This window comes from Aythya ferina (genome assembly GCF_964211825.1).
Source record: "Aythya ferina genome assembly, chromosome: 37".
In the NCBI taxonomy this organism is placed as follows: domain Eukaryota; kingdom Metazoa; phylum Chordata; class Aves; order Anseriformes; family Anatidae; genus Aythya; species Aythya ferina.
The window spans coordinates 316,785-344,223 of NC_140334.1; the positions used below are offsets into that span (position 1 = coordinate 316,785).

General features: G+C 56.9%; 1 protein-coding gene across 1 annotated transcript; it reads left to right on the plus strand.

Annotated features, from left to right (window-relative positions):
* On the plus strand, positions 1–27,316 carry LOC311426116 (sodium/glucose cotransporter 2-like; the record flags this gene model as incomplete). The annotated part of the gene is made up of 15 exons (XM_084502286.1): positions 1–75; positions 2,966–3,037; positions 4,484–4,588; positions 6,896–6,955; positions 8,179–8,283; positions 12,409–12,514; positions 13,133–13,213; positions 15,264–15,460; positions 17,153–17,288; positions 20,404–20,511; positions 22,068–22,218; positions 22,956–23,124; positions 25,066–25,281; positions 26,096–26,189; positions 27,087–27,316. 15 exons carry the CDS (start codon positions 1–3, stop codon positions 27,314–27,316), a joined length of 1,905 nt encoding a protein of 634 aa, XP_084358412.1.
* Between the last annotated feature and the right edge of the window lie 123 nt (positions 27,317–27,439).

The window sequence follows — 27,439 nt, forward strand, 5'->3', positions numbered from 1 at the left end:
ATGGCCGCTGTGGGGCCGGGGGACTTGGGGGTCATCGGCGGCTACTTCGCCCTCGTCCTCGCCGTGGGGCTGTGGGTAAGGGGGCGGCGGGACCCAGAAGTTGGGGGGCGGGACCCATAAGTGGGACTTCGGGACCCATAAGTGACCCTATGGGGCCTGTAAGTGGGGGGCGGGACCCATAAGTGGGGTTATGGGACCCATAAGTGGGGGGCGAGACCCATAAGTGGGACTTTGGGACCCATAAGTGGGGCTATGGGGCACGTAAGTGGGGTTATGGGACCCATAAGTGACCCTTGGGACCCATAAGTGGGGTTATGGGGCCCATAAGTGACCCTATGGGGTCCTACAGGACCCATAAGTGGGGGGCGGGACCCATAAGTGGGGTTATGGGGCCCTATGGGACCCATAAGTGACCCCTCAGGACCCATAAGTAGCCCCTGACCCCCATCTGGGACCCATAAGTTGGGCCTTGGGACCCATAAGTGACCCTCTGGGACCCATAAGTTGGGGGGCAGGACCCACAAGTGGGATTTCGGGACCCATAAGTGGGGTTATGGGGCCCATAAGTGGGGTTATGGGGCCCTATGGGACCCATAAGTAGCCCCTGGCCCCCATCTGGGACCCCCAAGTGCCCCATAAGTGGCCCTATGGGACCCATAAGTGGGGGGCAGGACCCATAAGTGGGACTTTGGGACCCATAAGTGGGGCCTCGGGACCCATAAGTGGGGCCTTGGGACCCATAAGTGGGGCTATGGGGCTGGTGGGACCCATAAGTGGGGCTATGGGGCACATAAGTGACCCTCTGGGACCCATAAGTGGGGGGCGGGACCCATAAGTGGGACTTTGGGACCCATAAGTGGGGCCTCGGGACCCATAAGTGGGGCTATGGGGCCCGTAAGTGGGGCCTTGGGACCCATAAGTGGGACTTCGGGACCCATAAGTGGGGGGCAGGACCCATAAGTGGGGTTATGGGGCCCTATGGGACCCATAAGTGGGGTTATGGGACCCATAAGTGGGGGGCAGGACCCATAAGTGGGACTTTGGGACCCATAAGTGGGGCCTCGGGACCCATAAGTGGGGCTATGGGGCCCGTAAGTGGGGCCTTGGGACCCATAAGTGGGACTTCGGGACCCATAAGTGGGGGGCAGGACCCATAAGTGGAGCCTCGGGACCCATAAGTGGGGCTATGGGGCTGGTGGGACCCATAAGTGGGGCTATGGGGCACATAAGTGACCCTCTGGGACCCATAAGTGGGGGGCAGGACCCATAAGTGGGGTTATGGGGCCCTATGGGACCCATAAGTAGGGTCTCGGAACCCATAAGTGGGGGGCGGGACCCATAAGTGGGACTTTGGGACCCATAAGTGGGGCCTCGGGACCCATAAGTGGGGCCTTGGGACCCATAAGTGGGGCTATGGGGCTGGTGGGACCCATAAGTGGGGCTATGGGGCACATAAGTGACCCTCTGGGACCCATAAGTGGGGGGCAGGACCCATAAGTGGGGTTATGGGGCCCTATGGGACCCATAAGTGGGGTTATGGGACCCATAAGTGGGGGGCAGGACCCATAAGTGGGACTTTGGGACCCATAAGTGGGGCCTCGGGACCCATAAGTGGGGCTGTGGGGCTGGTGGGACCCATAAGTGGGGCTATGGGGCACATAAGTGACCCTATGGGGCCCGGTGGGACCCATAAGTGGGGGGCGGGACCCATAAGTGGGACTTCGGGACCCATAAGTGGGGCCGGTGGGACCCATAAGTGGCCCTATGGGACCCATAAGTGGGGGTCGGGACCCATAAGTGGGGGGCGGGACCCATAAGTGGGGCTATGGGGCCCATAAGTGACCCTATAGGGCCCTATGGGACCCATAAGTGGGGGGCGGGACCCATAACCACCCCCTGCCCCATAAGTGCCCCCCCTCTGCCCCATAAGTGCCCCCCCTGCCCCATAAGTGCCCCCCCCCCTTTGTTCGCCCCCTGCCCGGGGGGAGGGGCAGGTTAATCATTACTGGGGGGCACTGGGAGCACTGGGGCCCCGCACTGGGGCAGACTGGGGTTAAGCCGGGCCATACTGGGCTGGACTGGGCCATACTGGGGCCGTACTGGGGCTGGACTGGGCCATACTGGGGCTGTACTGGGTCATACTGGGCCATACTGGGCTGTACTGGGCCATACTGGTGCTGTACTGGTGCCATTCTGGTCCATACTGGGCTGTACTGGGCCATACTGGGCCATACTGGTGCCATACTGGGCCATACTGGGCTGTACTGGGCCATATCGGTGCCAAACTGGTGTCATATTGGTCCATACTGGGCTGTACTGGGCTGTACTGGTGCCATACTGGTCCATACTGGGGCTGTACTGGTGCCATGCTGGGCCGTACTGGGCTGTACTGGGCCATACTGGGCTGTAAAGGGCCATATGGGGCTGGACTGGTCCATACTGGTCCTGTACCAGTTCATACTGGTCCTGTACTGGTCCTTACTGGTCTGTACTGGTCCTGTACCAATCCATACCAGTCTGTACTGGTCCGTACTGGTCCTGTACTGGTCCTTACTGGTCTGTACTGGTCCTGTACCAATCCATACCAGTCTGTACTGGTCCGTACTGGTCCTGTACTGGTCCTTACTGGTCTGTACTGGTCCTGTACCAATCCATACCAGTCTGTACTGGTCCATACTGGTCCTGTACTGATCCTATAACAGTCTATACTGGTCTGTACTGGTCCATACTGGTCTGTACTGGTCCATACTGGTCCTGTACCGGTCCATACTGGTCCTTACTGGTCTGTACTGGTCCTATACTGGTCCTGTACCAATCCATACCAGTCTGTACCAGTCCATACTGGTCCTGTACTGGTCTGTACTGGTCCATACCAGTCCGTATGGGTCAGTACTGGTCCATACTGGTCCATACTGGTCCGTACTGGTCTGTACTGGTCCTTACTGGTCTGTACTGGTGCCCCCAGTCCCTGCGGCGCGGTTCCCGCAGCTCCGTCTCCGGGTTCTTCCTGGCCGGGCAGCGAATGGGCTGGGGCAGCGTGAGTGATTTGGGGCAAAAAACGGCGATTTTGGGACTTTTGGGGGGCGGGAGGGGGTTGGGGAGGATTTGGGGGGGAAATTTGGGGGGATTTGGGGGGATTTGGGGGAAAATTGGGCGGATTTGGGGGATTTTGGGGGGATTTGGGGGATTTGGGGAGAAAATGGGGGATTTGGGGGATTTGGGGAGGATTTGGGGGGAAAAGGGGGGATTTGGGGGATTTTGGGAAGGTTTTGGGGGAGATTTGGGGGGATTTGGGGGAATTTGGGGGAGATCAGGGGGATTTGGGGGAAAAATTGGGATTTTGGGGGGAATTTGGCGGGGATTGGGGGGAAATTGGGGGATTTGGGGGGGATTTTGGGGAGATTTGGGGGGATTTGGGGGGATTTGGGGGAAAAATTAGGAATTTGGGGGCATTTGGGGGGATTTTGGGGGGTGTTGGGGATTTGGGGTTATTTGGGGGGATTTGGGGGAAAATTGGGGGGTTTGGGGGAATTTGGGGAGAAAATGGGGGATTTGGGGGATTTTGGGGGGATTTGGGGGGATTTGGGGGGATTTGGGGGAAAAATTGGGGATTTGGGGGGGATTTGAGGGAAAAAATGGGGATTTGGGGGGAATTTGGGGATTTGGGGGGATTTTGGCGGATTTGGGGGATTTGGGGGAAAAATTGGGGGGTTTGGGGGAATTTGGGGGAAAAAATGGGGATTTGGGGGGATTTGGGGGGGAATTGGGGGATTTTAGGGATTTGGGGGAATTTGGGGGTATTTGGGGGAAAATTGGGGGGTTTGGGGGGATTTGGGGGAAAATGGGGGATTTGGGGGGAATTTTGGGAGGATTTGTGGGGATTTGGGGGGAATTTGGGGGGATTTTGGGGGGATTTGGGGGAAAAAATTGGGGGATTTGGGGGCATTTGGGGGGATTTTGGGAGGTTTTGGGGATTTAGGGGGATTTGGGGGGATTTGGGGGGATTTGGGGAATTTTGGGGAGATTTGGGGGAGATTGGGGGATTTTGGGGGGTTTGGGGGGATTTGGGGGGAAATTGGGGGATTTGAGGGATTTGGGGGATTTTGGTGAGATTTGGGGGGATTTTGGTGAGATTTGGGGGGATTTTGGCGGAATTTGGGGGAAAAATTGGGAATTTGGGGAGATTTTGGGGAGATTTGGGGAAATTTGGGGAGATTTGGGGGAAAATGGGGGGATTTGGGGGAAAAATTGGAGATTTGGGGGGATTTGGGGGGAATTTGGGGTGGGTTTTGGGTCTGTTTTGGGGCATTTTGGGGGCAGTTTTGTGTCCATTTTGGGCCGGTTTGGGCCCATTTGGGGCCCATTTCGGGGCGGTTTGGGCCCATTTTGGGTCTGTTTGGGCCCATTTCGGGGCGGTTTGGGCCCATTTTGGGGGGTGCTTGTGTTTTGGGGTGATTCGTGGGGTTTTTGGGTCCGTTCCCAGGTGGGGGCCTCGCTCTTCGCCTCCAACATCGGCTCCGGGCACTTTGTGGGGCTGGCGGGCACCGGGGCCGCCTCGGGGCTGGCGGTGGCGGCCTTCGAGTGGCACGTGAGGGACCTATAGGGGACATATAGGGGGCTATAGGGGGCTATAGGGGCCTATAGGGGCCATAGGGGGCTATAGGGGCCATAGGGACCCATAGAGACCTATAGGGGCCATAGAGGTATATAGGGACCTATAGGGGCCATAGGGGCCTATAGGGAGCTATAGGGGTCATAGGGGCCATAGGGACCTATAGAGACCTATAGGGGCCATAGAGGTATATAGGGACCTATAGGGGCCATAGGGGCTATAGGGGCCTATAGGGACCCATAGAGACCATAGGGACACATAGGGACCTATAGGGACCTATAGGGGCTATAGGGTTCTATAGGGGCCTATAGGGGATATAGGGACCCATAGAGACCATAGGGACACATAGGGACCATAGGGGCCTATAGGGACCTATAGGGGCCTATAGGGACCATAGGGACACATAGGGGCCTATAGGGAGCTATAGGGGATATATGGGGGCTATAGGGGCCTATAGGGGCCTACAGAGACCCATAGAGACCATAAGGACACATAGGGACCTATAGGGAGCTATAGGGCCTAAAAAGGCTATAGGGGCCTATAGGGGAAAGGGGACATATAGGGGCTATAGGGGCTATAGAGGGGCTATAGAGGTCATAGGGACCTATACGGACCTATAGGGAGCTATAGGGGCCATAGGGGCCTAGAGGGGCCTATAGAGACCATAGGGGCCATAGGGACCTATAGGGGCCTATAGGGGCCATAGGGGCCTACAGGGACCCATAGAGACCTATAGGGGCCATAGGGACCTATGGAGACCTATAGGGGCCATAGGGGCCTATAGGGGTTATACAGGGGTCTATAGGGGCCTATAGGGACCATAGGGACATATAGGGGCCATAGGGGCCTATAGGGGCTATAGGGGCCATAGGGGCCTATATAAGGGCCTATAGGGGCTAGAGGGGCCTAGAGGGGCCTATAGAGACCATAGCGGCCATAGGGGCCTATAGGGACCCATAGAGACCATAGGGACACATAGGGACCTATAGGGACCATAGGGGCCTATAGGGGCTATATAGGGGCTATAGGGGCCTATAGGGGCTATAGGGGTCTATAGAGTCCATAGGGACACATAGGGACCTATAGGGAGCTATAGGGGCCATAGGGGCCTATAGGGGCCATATAGGGGCTATAGGCGCCATAGGGGCCTATAGGGGCTATAGGGACCCATAGAGACCATAGGGGCCTATAGGGGCCATAGGGGCCTATAGGGACCCATAGACACCCTAGGGACACATAGGGACCTATAGGGGTGTATAGGGGCCCATGGAGACCTATAGGGCCCCATACATCCCCTGCCCCATAGCTCACCCCATAGCTCCCCCTGCCCCACAGATCCTGCCCCATAGACGCCCCCTTTCTGACCACGCCCCCTTGCCCCCCGGCCCCACCCCCCTCCGACCACGCCCCCTGGCCCTGCCCCCTTTGACCCCGCCCCTCTCTAACTCCTCCCCTCCCTAACCACGCCCCCTTTGGCTCCGCCCCTTTCTAACCCCGCCCCTCTCTGTCCCCACCCCCTCCCTGACCCCTCCCTTTTCTGACCCCGCCCCCTTTCGACCCCACCCCCTTCTAACCCCTCCCCTCTCTGACCCACCCCCTCTGGCCACGCCCCTTTTGGACCTTCCCCTTCCTAACCCCGCCCCTTTTGGCCCCTCCCCCTTTGGCCCCGCCCCTCTCTAACTCCACCCCCTTCTGACCACGCCCCCTTCCTAACCACGCCCCCTTCTAACCCCTCCCCGCTCTGACCCCGCCCCCTTCCTGACCCCGCCCCCTTCTAACCACGCCCCCTTTCTGACCACGCCTCCTTTTGACCCCACCCCCTTCCTGACCCCTTCCCTCTCTGGCCCCGCCCCCTTCTGACTCCACCCCCTTTGTCCCCCCTCTGGCTCCGCCCCCTCTGACTCCACCCCCTCTGGCCCCTCCCCTTTATGGCCCCGCCCCCTTTGACCACGCCCCCTTCCTGACCCCTCCCCCTTCCAACCCCACTCCCTTCTAACCACGCCCCCTTTCTGACCACGCCCGTTTGACCACGCCCCCTCTGACCGCGCCCCTTCTGACCACGCCCCCGTTCTGACCACGCCCCCTCTTGGCCCCGCCCCCTCTGCCCCCCTCTGACTCCACCCCCTCCACCCCCACCCCCTTCTGACCCCACCCCCTTTGACCCCTCCCTCTCTAACCACGCCCCCTTTGACCCCACCCCTTATGACCACGCCCCTTTCTGACCACGCCCCCTTTCTGACCACGCCCCTCGTTGGCCCCGCCCCCTTTTGGCCCCGCCCCCAGGCCATGTTCGTGGTGCTGCTGCTGGGCTGGGTGTTCGGCCCCATCTACCTGCGGGCGGGGGTGAGTGATGACGTCACCGTGACGTCACGGGGGTGGGCGGGGCCGCTCCCAGCCCGCCCAGCCCCCTCCCGGTATAAACCAGTCCAAACCAGTATAAACCAGTATAAACCAGTATAAGCCAGTATAAACCAATATAAACCAGTCCCCTCCCAGTGCTCCCAGTCCCTTCCATACTGGTCCCAGTCCCCACCCAGTCCCCTCCCAGTCCCTCCCAGTATAAACCAGTCCAAACCAGTATAAACCAATATAAACCACTCCCTCCCAGTCCCTCCCAGTCCCCCCCAACCCCCCCAGTCCCCCCCCAGTGCCCTCCCAGTGCCCTCCCAGTCCAAACCAGTCCAAACCAGTATAAACCAGTATAAACCAGTCCATCCCAGTGCCCCCCAACCCCCTCCCAGTCCCCCCAGTGCCCCCCCAGTGCCCTCCCAGTGCTCCCAATCCCCTCCTATATCACTCCCAGCCCCCTCCCAGTGCCCTCCCAGTCCAAACCAGTCCAAACCAGTATAAACCAGTATAAACCAGTCCCTCCCAGTGCCCCCCAGTGCCCCCCAACCCCCTCCCAGTCCCTCCCCGTCCCCTCCCAGTGCTCCCAATCCCCTCCTATATCGCTCCCAGCCCCCTCCCAGTGCTCTCCCAGTCCAAACCAGTATAAACCAGTATAAACCAGTCCAAACCAGTATAACCCAGTATAAACCAGTCCATCCCAGCACCTCCCAATCCCCCTCATACCCCCCCAATCCCCTCCCAGTGCCCTCCCGGTGCCCTCCCAGTGCCCTCCCAGTCCAAACCAGCCCCTCCCAGTGCCCTCCCAGTCCAAACCAGTATAAACCAGTATAAACCAGTATAAACCAGTCCATCCCAGTGCCCCCCAGTGCCCCCCAATCCCCTCCCAGTCCCTCCCAGTCCCCTCCCAGTGCTCCCAATCCCCTCCTATATCGCTCCCAGCCCCCTCCCAGTGCCCTCCCAGTGCCCTCCCAGTCCAAACCAGCCCCTCCCAGTATAAACCAGTCCAAACCAGTATAAACCAGTATAAACCAGTCCCTCCCAGTGCCCCCCAACCCCCTCCCAGTCCCCCCCAGTGCCCCCCAGTGCCCTCCCAGTGCTCCCAATCCACTCCTATATCACTCCCAGTCCCCTCCCAGTCCAAACCAGCCCCTCCCAGTGCCCTCCCAGTCCAAACCAGTATAAACCAGTATAAACCAGTACAAACCAGTATAACCCAGGTGCCGACCCTGCCCCGGTTCCTGGCGCTGCGCTTCGGGGCCGGGCGCCTGCAGCCGCTGCTGGCGCTGCTCTCGCTGCTGCTCTACGGGGCCGCCCGCGTCTCGGTCAGGATTTGGGGCGATTTCGGGGGTTTTTGGGGTTTTTGTAGGATTTGGGGTTTTTATGGGGTTTTAGGGGGTTATGGGGTCAGGGGGGTCGAGGGGGGTTTGGGGGAGTTTGGGGAGATTTGGGGGTTTTAGGGTTTTATAGGGTTTTTGGGGTTTTAGGGGGTTTTGGGGGATTTGGGGTTTTTATGGGGTTTTTGGGGTTTTTATAGGATTTGGGGTTTTTCGGGGGTTTTATGGGGTCGGGGGGGGCCGGGGGTCGAGGGGGGTTTGGGGGAGTTTGGGGGGATTTGGGGGTTTTAGGGGGATTTGGGAATTTGGGGGTTTTGGGGGGTTTTAGGGTTTTATGGGATTTGGGGTTATTTATGGGGTTTTTGGGGTTTTTGTAGGATTTGGGGTTTTTCGGGGGTTTTATGGGGTTATGGGGTCAGGGGGGTCAGGGGGGGTTTGGGGGAGTTTGGGGGGATTTGGGGGTTTTGGGGTTTTAGGGGGTTTTGGGGTTTTGGGGGGGTTTGGGGGGTTTTATGGGATTTGGGGTTATTTATGGGGTTTTGGGGTTTTTATAGGATTTGGGTTTTTTGGGGGGTTTTATGGGGTTATGGGGTCAGGGGGGTCGAGGGGGGGTTGGGGGAGTTTGGGGGGATTTGGGGGTTTTAGGGTTTTAGGGGGTTTTTGGGGTTTTAGAGGGTTTTAAGGGATTTGGGGTGATTTATGGGGTTTTTGGGGTTTTTATAGGATTTGGGGTTTTTGGGGGGTTTTATGGGGTTATGGGGTCAGGGGGGTCGAGGGGGTTTGGGGGAGTTTGGGGGGATTTGGGGGTTTTGGGGTTTTGGGGGGTTTTTGGGGTTTTAGGGGGTTTTAGGGGATTTGGGGTGATTTATGGGGTTTTTGGGGTTTTTGTAGGATTTGGGGTTTTTATGGGGTTTTATGGGGTTATGGGGTCAGGGGGGTCGAGGGGGGGTTGGGGGAGTTTGGGGGGATTTGGGGGTTTTAGGGGGATTTGGGAATTTGGGGGTTTTGGGGGGTTTTAGGGTTTTATGGGATTTGGGGTTATTTATGGGGTTTTTGGGGTTTTTGTAGGATTTGGGGTTTTTCGGGGGTTTTATGGGGTTATGGGGTCAGGGGGGTCAGGGGGGGTTTGGGGGAGTTTGGGGGGATTTGGGGGTTTTGGGGTTTTAGGGGGTTTTGGGGTTTTGGGGGGGTTTGGGGGGTTTTATGGGATTTGGGGTTATTTATGGGGTTTTGGGGTTTTTATAGGATTTGGGTTTTTTTGGGGGTTTTATGGGGTTATGGGGTCAGGGGGGTCGAGGGGGGGTTGGGGGAGTTTGGGGGGATTTGGGGGTTTTAGGGTTTTAGGGGGTTTTTGGGGTTTTAGAGGGTTTTAAGGGATTTGGGGTGATTTATGGGGTTTTTGGGGTTTTTATAGGATTTGGGGTTTTTGGGGGGTTTTATGGGGTTATGGGGTCAGGGGGGTCGAGGGGGGTTTGGGGGAGTTTGGGGAGATTTGGGGGGATTTGGGGGTTTTGCGGTTTTGGGGTGGTTTGGGGGGATTTAGGGGATTTGGGGTTATTTATGGGGTTTTGGGGTTTTTGTAGGATTTGGGGTTTTTATGGGGTTTTATGGGGTTATGGGGTCAGGGGGGTCAGGGGGGGGTTGGGGGAGTTTGGGGGGATTTGGGGGTTTTGGGGTTTTAGGGGGTTTGGGGGGTTTTATGGGATTTGGGGTTTTTATGGGGTTTTTGGGGTTTTTGTAGGATTTGGGGTTTTTCGGGGGTTTGGGGGGCTTTTTATAGGATTTGGGGCAAATCTCTGGGATTTGGGGTTTTACGACCACACCCTCATGGGACTGGGGTTCCTTATGGGATTTGGGTGACATTTTGGGGTGAATTCGGGGGATTTTGGGTCTGGCGGGTGGCCATATCCTTTGGTATTTGGGGTTTCTATAGGATTTGGGGCAGAATTTTGTAGGATTTGGGGCAAATCTCTGGGATTTGGGGCTTTATGGCCAAACCCTCTGGGTTTTGGGGATTTTGGGGGTTTGGGGGTGATATTTTGGGGTAAATTCTGAGGATTTTGGGTCTGGCGGGTGACCATATCCTATAGGATTTGAGGCAGAACCTTATAGGATTTGGGGCAAATCTCCGGGATTTGGGGTTTTACGCCCACACCCTCTGGGACTGGGGTTCCTTACGGATCCCGGCTGCCGTTTTGGGTTGAATTCGGGGGATTTTGGGTCCGCAGGTGGACATGTCCTATGGGACTTGGGGTTTCTATAGGATTTGGGGCCAAATTTTGTAGGATTTGGAGCAGATTTTTGGGATTTAGGGTTTTATGGCTGTGTACTCCAGAACTTTGGGATTTTGGGGGTTTGAGGGTGATATTTTGGGGTAAATTCCGGGGATTTTGGGTCTGGCGGGTGGCCATATCCTATGGGACTTGGGGTTTCTATAGGATTTGGGGCAGAACCTTATAGGATTTGGGGCAAATCTCTGGGATTTGGGGATATATGGCCATGTACTGCAGGATTTGGGGATTTGGGGGGTTTGAGGGTGATATTTTGGGGTAAATTCTGAGGATTTTGGGTCTGGTGGGTGGCCATATCCTTTGGTATTTGGGGTTTCTATAGGATTTGGGGCAGAATTTTGTAGGATTTGGGGCAAATCTCTGGGATTTGGGGATATATGGCCATGTACTGCAGGATTTGGGGATTTTGGGGGTTTGAGGGTGATATTTTGGGGTAAATTCCGGGGATTTTGGGTCTCCACAGGTGGCCATATCCTATGGGACTTGGGGTTTCTATAGGATTTGGGGCAGAACCTTATAGGATTTGGGGCAAATCTCCGGGATTTGGGGTTTTATGACCACACCCTCTGGGACTTGAGTTCCTTATGAGTTTCAGGTGCCATTTTGGGGTAAATTCTGAGGATTTTGGGTCTGGCGGGTGACCATATCCTATAGGATTTGAGGCAGAACCTTATAGGATTTGGGGCAAATCTCCGGGATTTGGGGTTTTACGCCCACACCCTCTGGGACTGGGGTTCCTTACGGATCCCGGCTGCCGTTTTGGGTTGAATTCGGGGGATTTTGGGTCGGCAGGTGGACATGTCCTATGGGACTTGGGGTTTCTATAGGATTTGGGGCCAAATTTTGTAGGATTTGGAGCAGATTTTTGGGATTTAGGGTTTTATGGCCGTGTACTCCAGAACTTTGGGATTTTGGGGGTTTGAGGGTGATATTTTGGGGTAAATTCCGGGGATTTTGGGTCTGGCGGGTGGCCATATCCTATGGGACTTGGGGTTTCTATAGGATTTGGGGCAGAACCTTATAGGATTTGGGGCAAATCTCCGGGATTTGGGGTTTTATGACCACACCCTCTGGGACTTGAGTTCCTTATGAGTTTCAGGTGCCATTTTGGGGTAAATTCTGAGGATTTTGGGTCTGGTGGGTGGTCATATCCTTTGGTATTTGGGGTTTTCTATAGGATTTGGGGCAGAATTTTGTAGGATTTGGGGCAGATCTCTGGGATTTGGGGTTTTATGACCACACCCTCTGGGACTGGGGTTCCTTACGGATCCCGGCTGCCGTTTTGGGTTGAATTCGGGGGATTTTGGGTCCGGCAGGTGGCCATATGCTTTGGGACTTGGGTTTTCCATAGGATTTGGGGCGGAACCTTATAGGATTTGGGGCAAATCTCTGGGATTTGGGGATATATGGCCATGTACTGCAGGATTTGGGGATTTTGGGGGTTTGGGGGTGATATTTTGGGGTAAATTCTGAGGATTTGGGGTCTGGTGGGTGGCTATATCCTTTGATATTTGGGGTTCTCTATAGGATTTGGGGTAGAATTTTGTAGGATTTGGGGCAGATTTTGAGGATTTGGGGTTTTATGGCCACACCCTCTGGGTTTGGGGGATTTGGGGGGTTTGGGGGTGATATTTTGGGGTAAATTCTGAGGATTTTGGGTCTGGCGGGTGACCATATCCTATAGGATTTGAGGCAGAACCTTATAGGATTTGGGGCGAATCTCCGGGATTTGGGGTTTTACGCCCACACCCTCTGGGACTGGGGTTCCTTACGGATCCCGGCTGCCGTTTTGGGGTGAATTCGGGGGATTTTGGGTCGGCAGGTGGACATGTTTTCGGGGGCCGTGTTCATCCGGGAGGCGCTGGGCTGGGAGCTCTACGGGGCCGTGGGGGCGCTGCTGGCGGCCACCGGCATCTACACGGCCACCGGTGGGCGGGGCTTAGGGGGGCGGGGCCTAAAGGGGGCGGGGTCTGAGGGGGCGGGGTCTGAGGGGGCGGGGTTTAAGGGGGAGGGGCTTAAAGGGGAAGGGTCTGGGGGCAGGGGGTAAAGGGTGGGGAGGGGAAAGGGGCGGGGTTTGAAGGGAGGGGGCGTGGCCTAAGGGGGTGGGGTTGGAGGGGGTGGGGCTTGAGGGGGTGGGGCTTAAATGGGCGGGGTCTAAGGGGGCGGGGTCTAAGGGGGAGGGGCCTAAAGGGGAGGGGTTTAAAGGGGTGGGGGGTAAAGGGTGGGGAGGGGGAAGGGGAAAGGGGCGGGGCTTGAAGGGAGAGGGCGTGGCCTAAGGGGGTGGGGTTGAAGGGGGAGGGGCTAAAGGGGGTGGGGCTTAAGGGGGTGGGGTTTGAGGGGGAGGGGTCCAAAGGGGCGTGGCTTAAAGGGGGCGGGGCTACAGGGAGGGGAACCACGGGGTAAGGGGCGGGGTGGAGTCAAAGGGGGCGGGGCTTAAATGGGCGGGGTCCTAGGGGGCGGGGCTTGGGTGGCTGGGGCCGGAGGGGGCGTGGCTCGAAGGGGGCGTGGCCGGAGGGGGGCGTGGCCTAAAGGGGGCGTGGCCTCAGGGGGCCTGGCGGCGCTGATGTACGCGGACGTGGTGCAGACGCTGCTGATCGTGGGCGGGGCCTCGGTGCTGGCGGCGTACGGTGGGACTGGTTTATACTGGGAGGCACTGGTTTATACTGGGAGGCACTGGTTTATACTGGGAGGGGGCCGGGGGGCACTGGGAGGGGGTGGGGAGGGACTGGGAGGGACTGGGAGGCACTGGTTTATACTGGGAGGGGGCTGGGGGGGCACTGGGAGGGTCTGGGAGGGGACTGGGGGGCACTGGGAGGGACTGGAGGGGTACTGGGAGGGACTGGGAGGGGATTGGGAGGGACTGGGAGGGGATTGGGGGGGGACTGGTTTATACTGGGAGGCACTGGTTTATACTGGGAGGGGGCTGGGGGGGGCTGGGAGGGGGTGGGGGGGATTGGGAGGGACTGGTTTATACTGGGAGGGACTGGTTTATACTGGGAGGGGGCTGGGGGGCACTGGGAGGGACTGGTTTATACTGGGAGGGGACTGGTTTATACTGGGAGGGGACTGGGGGGACACTGGGAGGGGGGTGGGGGGGGTCTGGGGGGGATTGGGAGGGATTGGGGGGGATTGGGAGGGACTGGGAGGGGACTGGTTTATACTGGGAGGGACTGGTTTATACTGGGAGGGGGCTGGGGGGGACTGGGAGGGGTTGGGGGGGACTGGGAGGGACTGGGAGGGACTGGGAGCACTGGGAGGGGACTGGTTTGTACTGGGAGGGAACTGGGAGGGAATGGGAGGGGACTGGTTTATACTGGGAGGGCACTGGGAGCACTGGGAGGGGATTGGTTTATACTGGGAGGGGACTGGGAGGGGACTGGGGGGCACTGGGAGGGACTGGGAGGGACTGGGAGGCAGTTCTTAGGCTATACTGGTTCATACTGGTTCATACTGGTTTATACTGGTTCGTACTGGTTCATACTGGTTTGCATGTCTTGGGTAATACTGGGTTCCTACTGGTTTATAGGGGCTTGTACTGGTTTATAGTGGTTCCTACTGGTTTATAATGGTTTATGCTGGTTTATAGTAGCTCATACTGGTTAGCACTGGGTCTTACTGGTTTATATTGGTTTATACTGGTTCATACTGGTTCATACTGGTTCCTAGTGTTCCATACTGGTTTGGACCTTAGTGGACTCTACTCTCTCATACTGGTTAGCACTGGTTCATACTGGTTCTTACTGGTTTGTACCACTTTATATGGGATTATACTGGCTCATAGTGACTCATAGTGGCTCATACTGGTTTATACTGGTTTATACTGGTTCCTAGTGTTCCATACTGGTTTGAACCTTAGTGGACTCTACTCTCTCATACTGGTTAGCACTGGTTCTTACTGGTTCATACTGGTTTATAGTTGTTGTTAGTGGTTTATAGTGGCTTTTAGTGGTTCATACTGGTGCTTACTGGTTAATACTGGTTTATACTGGTTTATACTGGTTCCTAGTGTTCCCTACTGGTTTGAACCATAGTGGGCTCTACTTTCCCATACTGGTTACCACTGGTTCTTACTGGTTTATACCACTTTATATGGGATTATACTGGTTTATAGTGGCTTATACTGGTCTGTACTGTTCTATACTGGTCTATACTGGTTAATACTGGTTTATACTGGTTCCTAGTGTTCCATACTGGTTTAAACCTTAGTGGACTCTACTCTCTCATACTGGTTAGCACTGGTTCCTACTGGTTTATACCACTTTATATGGGATTATACTGGTTTATAGTGGCTCATATTGGTCTGTACTGCTCTATACTGGTCTATACTGGTTAATACTGGTTTATACTGGTTCCTAGTGTTCCATACTGGTTTGAACCTTAGTGGGCTCTACTCTCTCATACTGGTTAGCAGTGGTTCATACTGTTTCTTGCTGGTTTATACCACTTTATATGGGATTATACTGGCTCATACTGGCTCATAGTGGCTCATACTGGTTTATACTGGTTCCTACTGTTCCATACTGGTTTGAACCTTAGTGGACTCTACTCTCTCGTACTGGTTAGCACTGGTTCATACTGGTTCTTACTGGTTTATACCACTTTATATGGGCTTATACTGGCTCATACTGGCTCATACTGGTTTGTACTGGTTCTTACTGGTTCCTACTGGTCCCGCAGCCCTGTCGGCGGTGGGGGGGCTGCCGTCCCTGTGGCATCGCTTCCCCCTGGCGCTGCCCCACAACGCGTCGGGGCCGTGCCCCTCGCCCCGGGCCCTGGCCCTGCGCCTGCTGCGCCCCCCCGGCACCGACCTGCCCTGGCCCGGGCTCTTACTGGGACTGGGAGTCACCGCCGGCTGGTACTGGTGCACCGACCAGGTACTGGGAGGCACTGGGAGGGGGGCTGGGGGGGATTGGGGGGGGATTGGGAGGGGATTGGGGGGGATTGGAGGGGACTGGGAGGCACTGGGAGGCACTGGGAGGGGGTATGAGGGGGATGGAATGGACTGGGAGGGGATTGGGGGGGATTGGAGGGGACTGGGAGGCACTGGGAGGCACTGGGAGGGGGTATGAGGGGGATGGAATGGACTGGGAGGGGATTGGGGGGGACTGGTTTATACTGGGAGGGCACTGGGGGAGACTGGGAGCAGTGTGGGAGGGGATTGGAAGCACTGGGAGGGGACTGGGAGGGGATTGGGGGGGACTGGGAGGGACTGGGAAGCACTGGGAGGGGATTGGGGGTGGACTGGGAGGGTTCTGGGATAGACTGGGAGGGAACTGGGAGGGACTGGGAGGGGGGCTGGGAGGGATTGGGGGGGATTGGGAGGGGATTGGGGGGGATTGGAGGGGATTGGAGGGGACTGGGAGGGACTGGGAGGGGGTATGAGGGGGCTGGGAGGGTACTGGGATAGACTGGGAGGGGACTGGGAGCAACCGGGAAGCACTGGGAGGGCACTGGGAGGGACTGGAAGGCACTGGGAGGGGACTGGGGGGGACTGAGAGGGACTGGGAGGGGGTATGAGGGGGCTGGGAGGGGATTAGGAGGGGATTGGGGGGGATTGGGGGGCACTGGGAGGGACTGGTTTATACTGGGAGGGCACTGGGGGGGGACTGGGGGGCAGTGGGAGGGACTGGGAGGGGACTGGTTTGGACTAGGAGGGGATGGGGGGGACTGGGAGGGGATTGGGGGGAACTGGGAGGGACTGGGAAGCACTGGGAGGGGGGTATGAGGGGGCTGGAAGGGGATGGGAGGGGATTAGGAGGGACTGGGAGGGACTGAGAGCTACTGGGAGGTACTGGGAGGGACTGGGAGCTACTGGAATGGGTTTTAGGTAGGAGTGGGTGGGGATTAGGAGGAACTGGGAGTTACTGTGAGGGACTGGGAAGAACTGGGAGCTACTGGGAGGGGATTCGGAGGGAGTGGGAGCTACGGAGGGGGAACTGGGAGCTACTGGGAGGGACTGGGAGCTACTGGAAGGGGCTGGGAGCTCCCAGAAGGGGTTTATGGCGGGAGTGGGAGGGGACTGGGAGCGACTGGGAGGGACTGGGAAGAACTGGGAGCTACTGGGAGGGGATTAGGAGGGAGTGGGAGGGACTGGGAGCAACTGGAAGGGACTGGGAGCTACTGGAATGGGTTTTAGGCAGGAGTGGGAGATAATTAGGAGGTACTGGGAGTTACTGGGAGTTACTGGGAGGGACTGGGAGGGAATTAGGAGGAACTGGGAGCTACTGGGAGGGGACTGGGAGCTACGGGGAGGGGATTCGGAGGGAGTGGGAGCTACTGGGAGGGACTGGGAGCTACTGGAATGGGTTTTAGGTAGGAGTGGGTGGGGATTAGGAGTTGCTGGGAGCTACTGGGAGCTACTGGGAGGGACTGGGAGGACCTGGGAGCTACTGGGGTGGGATTAGGAGGGAGTGGGAGCTATGGGGATGGGATTAGGAGGGACTGGGAGCAACTGGGAGGGACTGGGAGCTACTGGAATGGGTTTTAGGTAGGAGCGGGTGGGGATTAGAAGCTACTGGGAGCTACTGGGAGCTACTGGGAGTGACTGGGAGCACTGGTGCCGGCAGGTGATCGTGCAGCGCTGCCTGGCGGGCCGCTCGCTGCTGCACGTGCGGGCGGGCTGCGTGCTCTGCGGCTACCTGAAGGTGCTGCCCGTCTTCCTCATGGTGCTGCCCGGCATGGCCGCCCGCCTCCTCTTCCCCGGTGCGTGCCCGCCCCGCCCCCCACTAGTCACAATCCCCAAATGGTTGCCCGGGGACGGGGGGAGGTGCTAAAGGGATGGCCAAGATGGCTGCCATCAAAGATGGCCGCCATCCAAGATGGCCGCCCAAGATGGTTGCCCAAGATGGCTACCCAAAGTGGCTACCTAAAATGGCTGCCCAAGATGGCCGCCACCCAAGATGGCTCCCATCAAAGATGGCCGCCCAAGATGGTTGCCCAACATGGCGACCCAAGATGGCCGCCCAATGTGGCTACTTAAAATGGCCGCCTCCCAAGATGGCCACCATCACAGATAGCTGCCCAAGATGGCTACCTAAAATGGCCACCCAAGATGGCCGCCGCCCAAGATGGCCACCACCCAAGATGGCCGCCCGCCTCCTCTTCCCCGGTGCGTGCCTGCCCCGCCCCCCGCTAGCCACAATCCCCAAACGGTTGCCCGGGGACGGGGGGAGGTGCTAAAGGGGGTGGCCAAGATGGCCGCCACCCAAGATGGTTGCCCAAGGTGGCTGCACAAGATGGCTGCCATCAAAGATGGCCGCCCAAGATGGTTGCCCAACATGGCGACCCAAGATGGCCGCCCAATGTGGCTACCTAAAATGGCTACCCAAGATGGCCGCCATCACAGATAGCTGCCCAAGATGGCTACCTAAAATGGCCACCCAAGATGGCCGCCACCCAAGATGGCCGCCATCAAAGATGGCCACCCAAGATGGTTGCCCAATGGGGCTACCTAAAATGGCCGCCCAAGATGGCCGCCACCCAAGATGGCCACCCAAAATGGTTGCCCAACATGGCTACCCAAGATGGCTGCCCAATGGGGCTACCTAAAATGGCGGCCCAAGATGGCCGCCGCCCAAGATGGCCACCACCCAAGATGGCCGCCTGCCTCCTCTTCCCCGGTGCGTGCCCGCCCCGCCCCCCGCTAGCCACAATCCCCAAACGGTTGCCCGGGGACGGGGGGAGGTGCTAAAGGGGGTGGCCAAGATGGCCGCCACCCAAGATGGCCGCCACCCAAGATGGCCGCCACCCAAGATGGCCGCCCAAGATGGTTGCCCAAGATGGCTACCCAAAGTGGCTACCTAAAATGGCCGCCCAAGATGGCCGCCACCCAAGATGGCTCCCATCAAAGATGGCCGCCCAAGATGGTTGCCCAACATGGCGACCCAAGATGGCCGCCCAATGTGGCTACTTAAAATGGCCGCCTCCCAAGATGGCCACCATCACAGATAGCTGCCCAAGATGGCTACCTAAAATGGCCACCCAAGATGGCCGCCGCCCAAGATGGCCACCACCCAAGATGGCCGCCCGCCTCCTCTTCCCCGGTGCGTGCCTGCCCCGCCCCCCGCTAGCCACAATCCCCAAACGGTTGCCCGGGGACGGGGGGAGGTGCTAAAGGGAGTGGCCAAGATGGCCGCCACCCAAGATGGTTGCCCAAGATGGCTGCACAAGATGGCTGCCATCAAAGATGGCCACCCAAGATGGTTGCCCAAGATGGCCGCCCAATGGGGCTACCTAAAATGGCCGCCCAAGATGGCCGCCACCCAAGATGGCTCCCATCAAAGATGGCCGCCCAAGATGGTTGCCCAACATGGCGAACCAAGATGGCCGCCCAATGTGGCTACCTAAAATGGCTACCCAAGATGGCCGCCATCACAGGTGGCTGCCCAAGATGGCTACCTAAAATGGCCACCCAAGATGGCCGCCACCCAAGATGGCCGCCCAAGATGGCCGCCCAATGTGGCTACCTAAAATGGCTGCCTCCCAAGATGGCCGCCACCAAAGATGGCTGTCCAAAATGGCTGCCCAAGATGGCTACCCAAGATGGCTGCCATCAAAGATGGCCACCCAAGATGGTTGCCCAATGGGGCTACCTAAAATGGCCGCCACCCAAGATGGCCACCCAAGATGGCTACCTAAAATGGCTACCAAAGATGGCCACCGCCCAAGATGGCCGCCATTCAAGATGGCCACCACCCAAAATGGCCGCCGCCCAAGATGGCCGCCGCCCAAAATGGCCGCCCTTCACGGCACCCATCAATCCCGCCCCTAATCCCGCTTTCTTGCCCCCCTAATCCCGGATAATCCCCTAATCCCGGACCATAATCCGTCCTAATCCCACCACCAATCCCCCCAAATTCCCCTAATCCCGCCCCAAATCCCCCCTAATCTCATCTAATCCCACCCCATTCCCCTAATCCCGCCCCTTGTCCCCCAATAATCCCAATAATCCTGCCCCAAATCCCCCCTAATCTCACCTAATCCCACCCTATTCCTGCTCCTAATCCCCCTAAACCCTTAATCCCGCCCCTAATCCCATAATCTCGTGCCTCAGCCCCCTAATCTCACCCCTAATCCCATAATCCCGCCCCTAAATCCCCTAATCTCATATCGAAACCATTGATTCCACCCTAATTTTACCCCATAATCCCTAAACCTGCCCCTGACCCCCTAATCCCGCCCCTTATACCCCAATAATCCCAATAATCCCGCCCCTAATCCCTAATCCCACCCCTAACCCCTAATCCCACTCCTACCACCTCTAATCCCACACCCGTTATCCTCATAATCTCGCACCCCAATCCCCCTTAATGCCCCCAAATCCTCCTAATCCCGCCCCAAAAACCCCTAATCCCACTCTTTAGGCCCTTAATCCCACCCATTATCACCTTAATCCCCCACCTCGTCCCCTTACCCGGCCCCTCGGACCCCTAATCCCGCCCCTAAAACCCCTAATCCCGCCCCTAATCCCTTAATCCTACTCTTTAGGCCCTTAATCCCACCCATTATCACCTTAATCCCTCACCTCATCCCCTTCCCCAGCCCCTCAGCCCCCTAATCCCGCCCCTAAAACCCCTAATCCCGCCCCTAATCCCCTAATCCTGCTCCTAATGCCCCTAATCCCACCCATTATCACCTTAATCCCTCACCTCATCCCCTTCCCCAGCCCCTCAAACCCCTAATCCCGCCCCTAATCCCTTAATCCTACTCTTTAGGCCCTTAATCCCACCCATTATCACCTTAATCCCTTACCCAGCCCCTTACCCGGCCCCTCAGCCCCCTAATCCCGGCCCTAATCCCTTAATCCGGCCTCCCGCAGATGTGGTGGGCTGCGCGGACCCCGAGCAGTGCCTGCGGGCCTGCGGCTCCCCCGCCGGCTGCTCCAACGTGGCGTACCCGCGGCTCGTCGTCACCCTGCTGCCCACCGGTACGGGATTATATGGGATTATATGGGATTATGTGGGATTATGTGGGATTATATGGGAATATATGGGATTATATGGGATTATATGGGATTATATGGGATTATGTGGGATTATGTGGGATTATATGGGAATATATGGGATTATATGGGATTATATAGAATTATATGGGAATATACGGGATTATATGGGATTATGTGGTATTATATGGGATTATATGGGATTATATGGGATTATATGGGGTTATATGGGATTATATGGGATTACATGGGAATATATGGGATTATATGGGATTACATGGGAATATATGGGATTATATGGGATTATATGGGATTATATGGGAATATATGGGATTATATGGGATTATATGGGGTTATATGGGATTATACGGGATTATATGGGATTATATGGGATTATACGGTATTATATGGGATTATATGGGATTATATGGGGTTAATGGTGGGTTATTAGTGGTCATAGGGGGTTATAAGGGGATTATTCATAGTAATCGAGGGTTATTATGGGATTATTGGTGGTAATCGGGGATTATTAGTGGTAATCGAGGGTTATTATGGGATTATTGGTGGTAATCGAGGGTTATTGGGGTTATTAGAGGTAATTGAGGGTTATTAAGGGATTATTAGTGGTAATTGAGGGTCATTAGGGGATTATTAATGCCTATTAATGGGTTATTAGCAGCTATTAAATCTATTAATCCCTGATTAATGGCCATTAATCCCACATTAGAGGCCATTAATCCCATATTAGAGTTCAATAATCCCATATTAGAGGCCGTTAATCCCATATTAGAGACCATAAATGCCATATTACCGACTATTAATCCCATATTAGCAGCACTAATCCCATATTAGAGGCCAATAATCCCATATTAGGGGCCGTTAATCCCATATTAAATACCATAAATGCCATATTACCGACCATTAATCCCATATTAGAGTCCAATAATCCCATATTAGAGGCCGTTAATCCCATATTAGAGACCATAAATGCCATATTAGCAGCACTAATCCCATATTAGAGGCCATAATACCATATTAGAGCCTGTTAATCCCATATTAAAGACCATAAATGCCATATTACAGACCATTATTCCCATATTAGAAGCCTTTAATCCCATATTAGAGGCCAATAATCCCATATTACAGACAATTAATCCCATATTAGCAGCACTAATCCCATATTAGAGACCGTAAATGCCATATTACTGACCATTAATCCCATATTAGCAGCATTAATCCCATATTAGAGGCCAATAATCCCATAATAGAGACCATAAATGCCATATTACTGACCACTAATCCCATATTAGAGGCCATTAATCCCATAATAGAGACCATAAATGCCATATCACCGGCCATTAATCCCATATTATCAGCATTAATCCCATATTAGAGGCCAATAATCCCATATTAGAGGCCAATAATCCCAGATTATCGGCCCTTTACCCCCGATTCCGACCTCTGTGGCCCTGCTGGAGGCCCACCACATTGCGTTAGGGCTCCCTAATTAGCGCCTGGCCTAATTACCGCCACCCCGGCAGGGCTGCGGGGGCTGATGCTGGCGGCGGTGCTGGCGGCCCTGATGTCCTCGCTGGCCTCCATCTTCGCCAGCGCCAGCGCCATCTTCTCCCTCGACATCTACCGGCGCCTGCGGCCCCACGCCAGCCAGCGCCAGCTGCTCATAGCCGGCAGGTGGGGACACCGCGGGGACACCGGGGGGACGTGGGGACACCACGGGGACATGGGGACACCACGGGGACATGGGGACACCATGGGGACATGGGGACACCATGGGGACCACCATAGGGCCATGGGGCCACCATAGGGCCACCATAGGTCCATGGGGCCACTACAAGTCCATGGGGACACCATAGGGCCACAGGGCCACCACAGGGCCACCATAGGGCCACAAGGACACCATGGGGACCACCATAGTTCCACGGGACAACCACGGGGCCACCATAAATCCATGGGGCCACCATAGGTCCATAGGGCCACCACGGGGCCACCATAGGGCCATGGGGCCACCATAGGTCCATAGGGCCACCACGGGGCCACCATAGGGCCATGGGGCCACCATAGGTCCATGGGGACACCACAGGGCCACCATAGGGCCACCACAGGTCCATGGGGCCATCATAGAGCCATGAGGCCACCATAGAGCCATGGGGCCACCATAGGGCCACGGGGCCACCATAGGGCCACCATAGGTCCACAGGACCACCACGGGGCCACCATAGGGCTACCACAGGTCCATGGGGCCACCACAGAGCCACGGGGCCACCATAGAGCCACGGGGCCACCACAGGACCACGGGACCACCACAGGGACCGCAGCCAACGTTGGCCAACGTTGGCCAACCGTTGACCGCGCCCAACGAGGTGCCACCCGGAGGGGTGACCGGGGGGGTGTCACCGGTGTCCCCGCAGGCTGTGGATGGTGGCCCTGGTGGGCCTGAGCCTGGCCTGGCTGCCGGTGGTGCAGGCGGCGCAGGGCGGGCGCCTCTTCGACTACATCCAGGCCGTGGGCAGCTTCCTCACGCCCCCCATCGCCGCCGTCTTCTTCCTCGCCATCTTCGTGCCCCGCGTCAACGAGCCCGTGAGCGGGGGAGGGGGGTTTTGGGTTTTTTTTGGGGGGAGGGGGGGTGAGGAGGATGAGGAGGGGTGGTGGGTGATGAAGGTGAGGGGCACAAGGGTCTATGGAGGATGATGATGAAGGACCCAAGGGTCTGTGGAGGAAGAGGAGGGACTCAAGGGTTGGTAGATGATGATGAAGGACCCAAGTGTCCGTAGATGATGATGATGATGATGATGATGATGATGATGATGATGATGATGATGATGATGATGATGATGATGAAGGACCCAAGTGTCCATAGATGATGATGATGATGAAGGACCCAAGGGTTTATGGAGGAAGATGAGGGACTCAAGGGTTGAAGATGATGATGAAGGAACCGAGTGTCCATAGATGATGATGATGATGATGATGATGAAGGACTTGAGTGTCCATAGATGATGAAGATGAGGGACCCAAGTCTGTGTAGATGATGATGAAGGACCCAAGTGTCCTTAGATGATGATGATGATGATGAAAGACCCAAGGGTATACGGAGGAAGATGAGGGACTAAAGAGTTGTAGATGATGATGAAGGGCCCAAGTGTCTGTAGATGATGATGATGATGATGATGATGATGATGATGATGATGATGATGATGATGATGATGATGATGAAGGACCCAAGGGTCTATGGAGGAAGATGAGGGACCCAAGTCTCTGTAGATGATGATGAAGGACTCAAATGTCCATAGATGATGATGAGGATGATGAAGGACCCAAGTGTCCTTAGATGATGAAGATGAGGGACCCAAGTCTCTGTAGATGATGATGAAGGCCCCAAGTGTTGGTAGATGATGAAGATGAGAGACTCAAGTGTCCATGATGATGATGAAGGACCCAAGTGTCCATAGATGACGAAGATGAAGGCCCCAAGTGTTGGTAGATGATGAAGATGAAGGACCCGAGGGTCTAGGGAGGAAGATGAGGGACTCAAGGGTTGTAGATGATGATGAAGGCCCCAAGTGTTGTAGATGATGAAGATGAAGGCCCCAAGTGTCCGTGGCTTCAAGCTGGCCTCGTGGGGACCCTGAGATCTTGACGGGGACCCGGGTGGCACCGAAGGGACCCAGGTGTCCGGGTGGCCTCCAGGAGATCCCAGTGGCCACCAGGGGACCCAAGTGGCCACCAGGAGGCCCAAGTGGCCACTGGGTGATCAAGATGGCCACCAGGGGATCCAAATGGCCACCAGAGGTCCCAAGTGACCTCCAGGAGGCCCAAGTGGCCTCCATGGGACCCAAATGGCCTCCAGGAGACCCAAGTGGCCACCAGGAGACCCAAATGGCCTCCAGGAGATCCCAGTAGCCTCCAGAAGGCCCAAGTGGCCTCCAGGAGACCAAAGTGGCCTCCAGGAGGCCCAAGTAGCCTCTGGGAAATCCAGGTGGCCACCAGGGGACCCAAGTGGCCTCCAAGAGACCCAGTGGCCTCCATGGGACCCAAGTGGCCTCCAGGAGACCCAAGTGGCCACCAGGAGACCCAAATGGTCTCCAGGAGATCCCAGTGGCCTCCATGGGACCAAAGTGGCCACCAGGAGGCCCAAGTGACCCCCAAGAGATCCCATTGGCCTCCAGGAGACCCAAGTGGCCTCCAGGAGACCCAAATGGCCACCAGGAGACCCAAGTGGCCACCAGGAGGCCCAAGTGACCCCAAAGAGATCCCAGTGGCCTCCAGGAGACCCAAGTGGCCTCCAGGGGACCCAAATGGCCACCAGGAGACCCAAGTGGCCACCAGGAGGCCCAAGTGACCCCAAAGAGATCCCAGTGGCCTCCAAGAGACCCATTGGCCTCCAGGAGACCCAAGTGGCCTCCAAGGGACCCAAGTAGCCTCTGGGTGATCCAGATGGCCACCAAGGGACCCAAGTGGCCACCAGAAGACCCAAGTGGCCCCCATGGGACCCCCTCCATGCCCCATCTCCCCCCCCAGGGCGCCTTCTGGGGCCTGGTGCTGGGCCTGGTGCTGGGCCTGGGCCGGATGGTGCCGGAGTTCGTGTTGGGGACGGGGACGTGCGAGGCCCCCGGGCGCTGCCCGGCCTTCATCTGCGGCCTCCACTACCTGCACTTCGCCATCGTCCTCTTCCTCGCCACCTGCGCCATCATCATCGCCGTCTCGCTCTGCTACCCGCCCATCCCCCGGCGGCACGTGAGTGACATTTGGGGGGGGACGTGAGTGACATTTGGGGGGGGACGCGAGTGACATTTGGGGGGGGACGCGAGTGACATTTGGGGGGGGACGTGAGTGACATTTGGGGGGGGAGAGAGAGGATGATGATGGGGTGGGAGGTTGGTAGATGATGATGAAGATGAGGGACCCGAGTGGCCATGGAGGAAGATGAGGGAGCCAAGGGTCTATGGAGGAAGATGAGGAACCCAAGTGGCCATGATGATGATGATGATGAGGGACCCAAGTGTCTGTAGATGATGAAGATGAGGGACCCAAGTGTCCATAGATGATGATGAGGGCCCTCAATGTCCATTGAGGAAGAGGAGGGGGCTGAGTGTGGGTAGATGATGAAGATGAGGGTCTCAAGTGGCCATGGAGGAAGATGAGGGACCCAAGTGTCCTTAGATGATGAAGATGAGGGACCTCAACGTCTATGGAGGAAGATGAGGGACCCAAGTGATGGTAGATGATGAAGATGAGGGACTCAAGTGGCCATGGAGGAAGATGAGGGACCCAAGTGGCCATGATGATGATGATGAGGGACCCAAGTGTGGGTAGATGATGAAGATGAGGGTCTCAAGTGGCCATGGAGGAAGATGAGGGACCCAAGTGTCCCTAGATGATGAAGATGAGGCACCCAAGTGTCCACGATGGACATAGGCCACCCCGGGAGGAAGAGGAGGGACCCGGGTGACCACGGGAGGAAGAGGAGGGAGTGGGTGGCCATGGGATGAAGAGGAGGGACCCGGGTGACCGTGGTGACACCCCCCCCGCCGTGTCCTCTTGTCCCCAGCTCCACCGCTTGGTCTTCAGCCTCCGCAACAGCCAGGAGCCGCGGGACGACCTGGACAAGGAGCCGGCCCTGGGGGGGGACGTCCAGCTGCAGAGTAAGGGACACCACGGGGGGGGGCTTGGGGACATCACGGAGGGGCTTGGGGACATCACGGGGGGGCTTGGGGACATCAACAGTGGGCTTGGGGACATCACGGGGGGGCTTGGGGACATCAACAGTGGGCTTGGGGACATCATGGGTGGCCCTGGGGGCATCAACGGTGGTCTTGGGGACATTAACAATGGCCTTGGGGACATCAACGTTGACTTGGGGACACTTTGGGTGGCCTTCGGGATGTCAACGTTGACTTGGGGACATCAGTGGTGGCTTGGGGACATCATGGGTAGCTTTGGGGACATCAACAATGGCCTTGGGGACACCAACGGTGGGCTTGGGGACATCAACAATGGCTTGGGGACATCAACGATGGCCTTGGGGACATCAATGGTGGCCTTGGGGACATTAACAATGGCCTTGGGGACATCAGCGTTGACTTGGGGACATCAGTGTTGACTTGGGGACACCTTGGGTGGCCTTGGGGACAGTAACAATGGCCTTGGGGACATCAACGTTGACTTGGGGACACCTTGTGTGGCCTTGGGGTCATCAACAATGACTTGGGGACATCAACAATGACTTGGGGACATCAGCGATGACTTGGGGACATCAATGGTGGCTTGGGGACATCAACGGTGGCCTTGGTGACATCAACAATGGTCTTGGGGACATCAACGATGACTTGGGGACAACAATGTTGACTTGGGGACACCTTGGGTGGCCTTGGGGACATCAACGTTGACTTGGGGACATCAATAATGGCTTGGGGACATCAACGTTGACTTGGGGACACCTTGGGTGGCCTTGGGGACATCAGCGGTGGCCTTGGTGGCCTTGGGGACACCGCGGGCCCAGGTGGGACCCCGTGGCCACGTGGCTCCCGTTCCTCTTCCAGACGTGGAGGTGGCGCCAAGCGGCCAAGGGGCGGAGCCAACGGGACAAGGGGCGGAGCCAACGGGCCAGGGGGCGGAGCCAAAGGGACAAGGGGCGGAGCCTGGAGGGGATGGGGGCGGGGCCAAGTACGTGGCCCCGCCCCCCGAGGACCCGGTGTGGAGCCGGGTGGTCAACATCAACGCCGTCATCATGACGGCCGTCGCCGTCTTCCTCTGGGGCTACTTCGCTTGAGATGCCCCAAAACCGCCCGGATTGAGCCCAAAAACGCCCCGAAACACCCCAAAAATCCGCTCCCAAAAAATCCGCTCCCAGAATGTCCAAAACGCATCAAAAACGGCCCCAAAATGGCCCCAA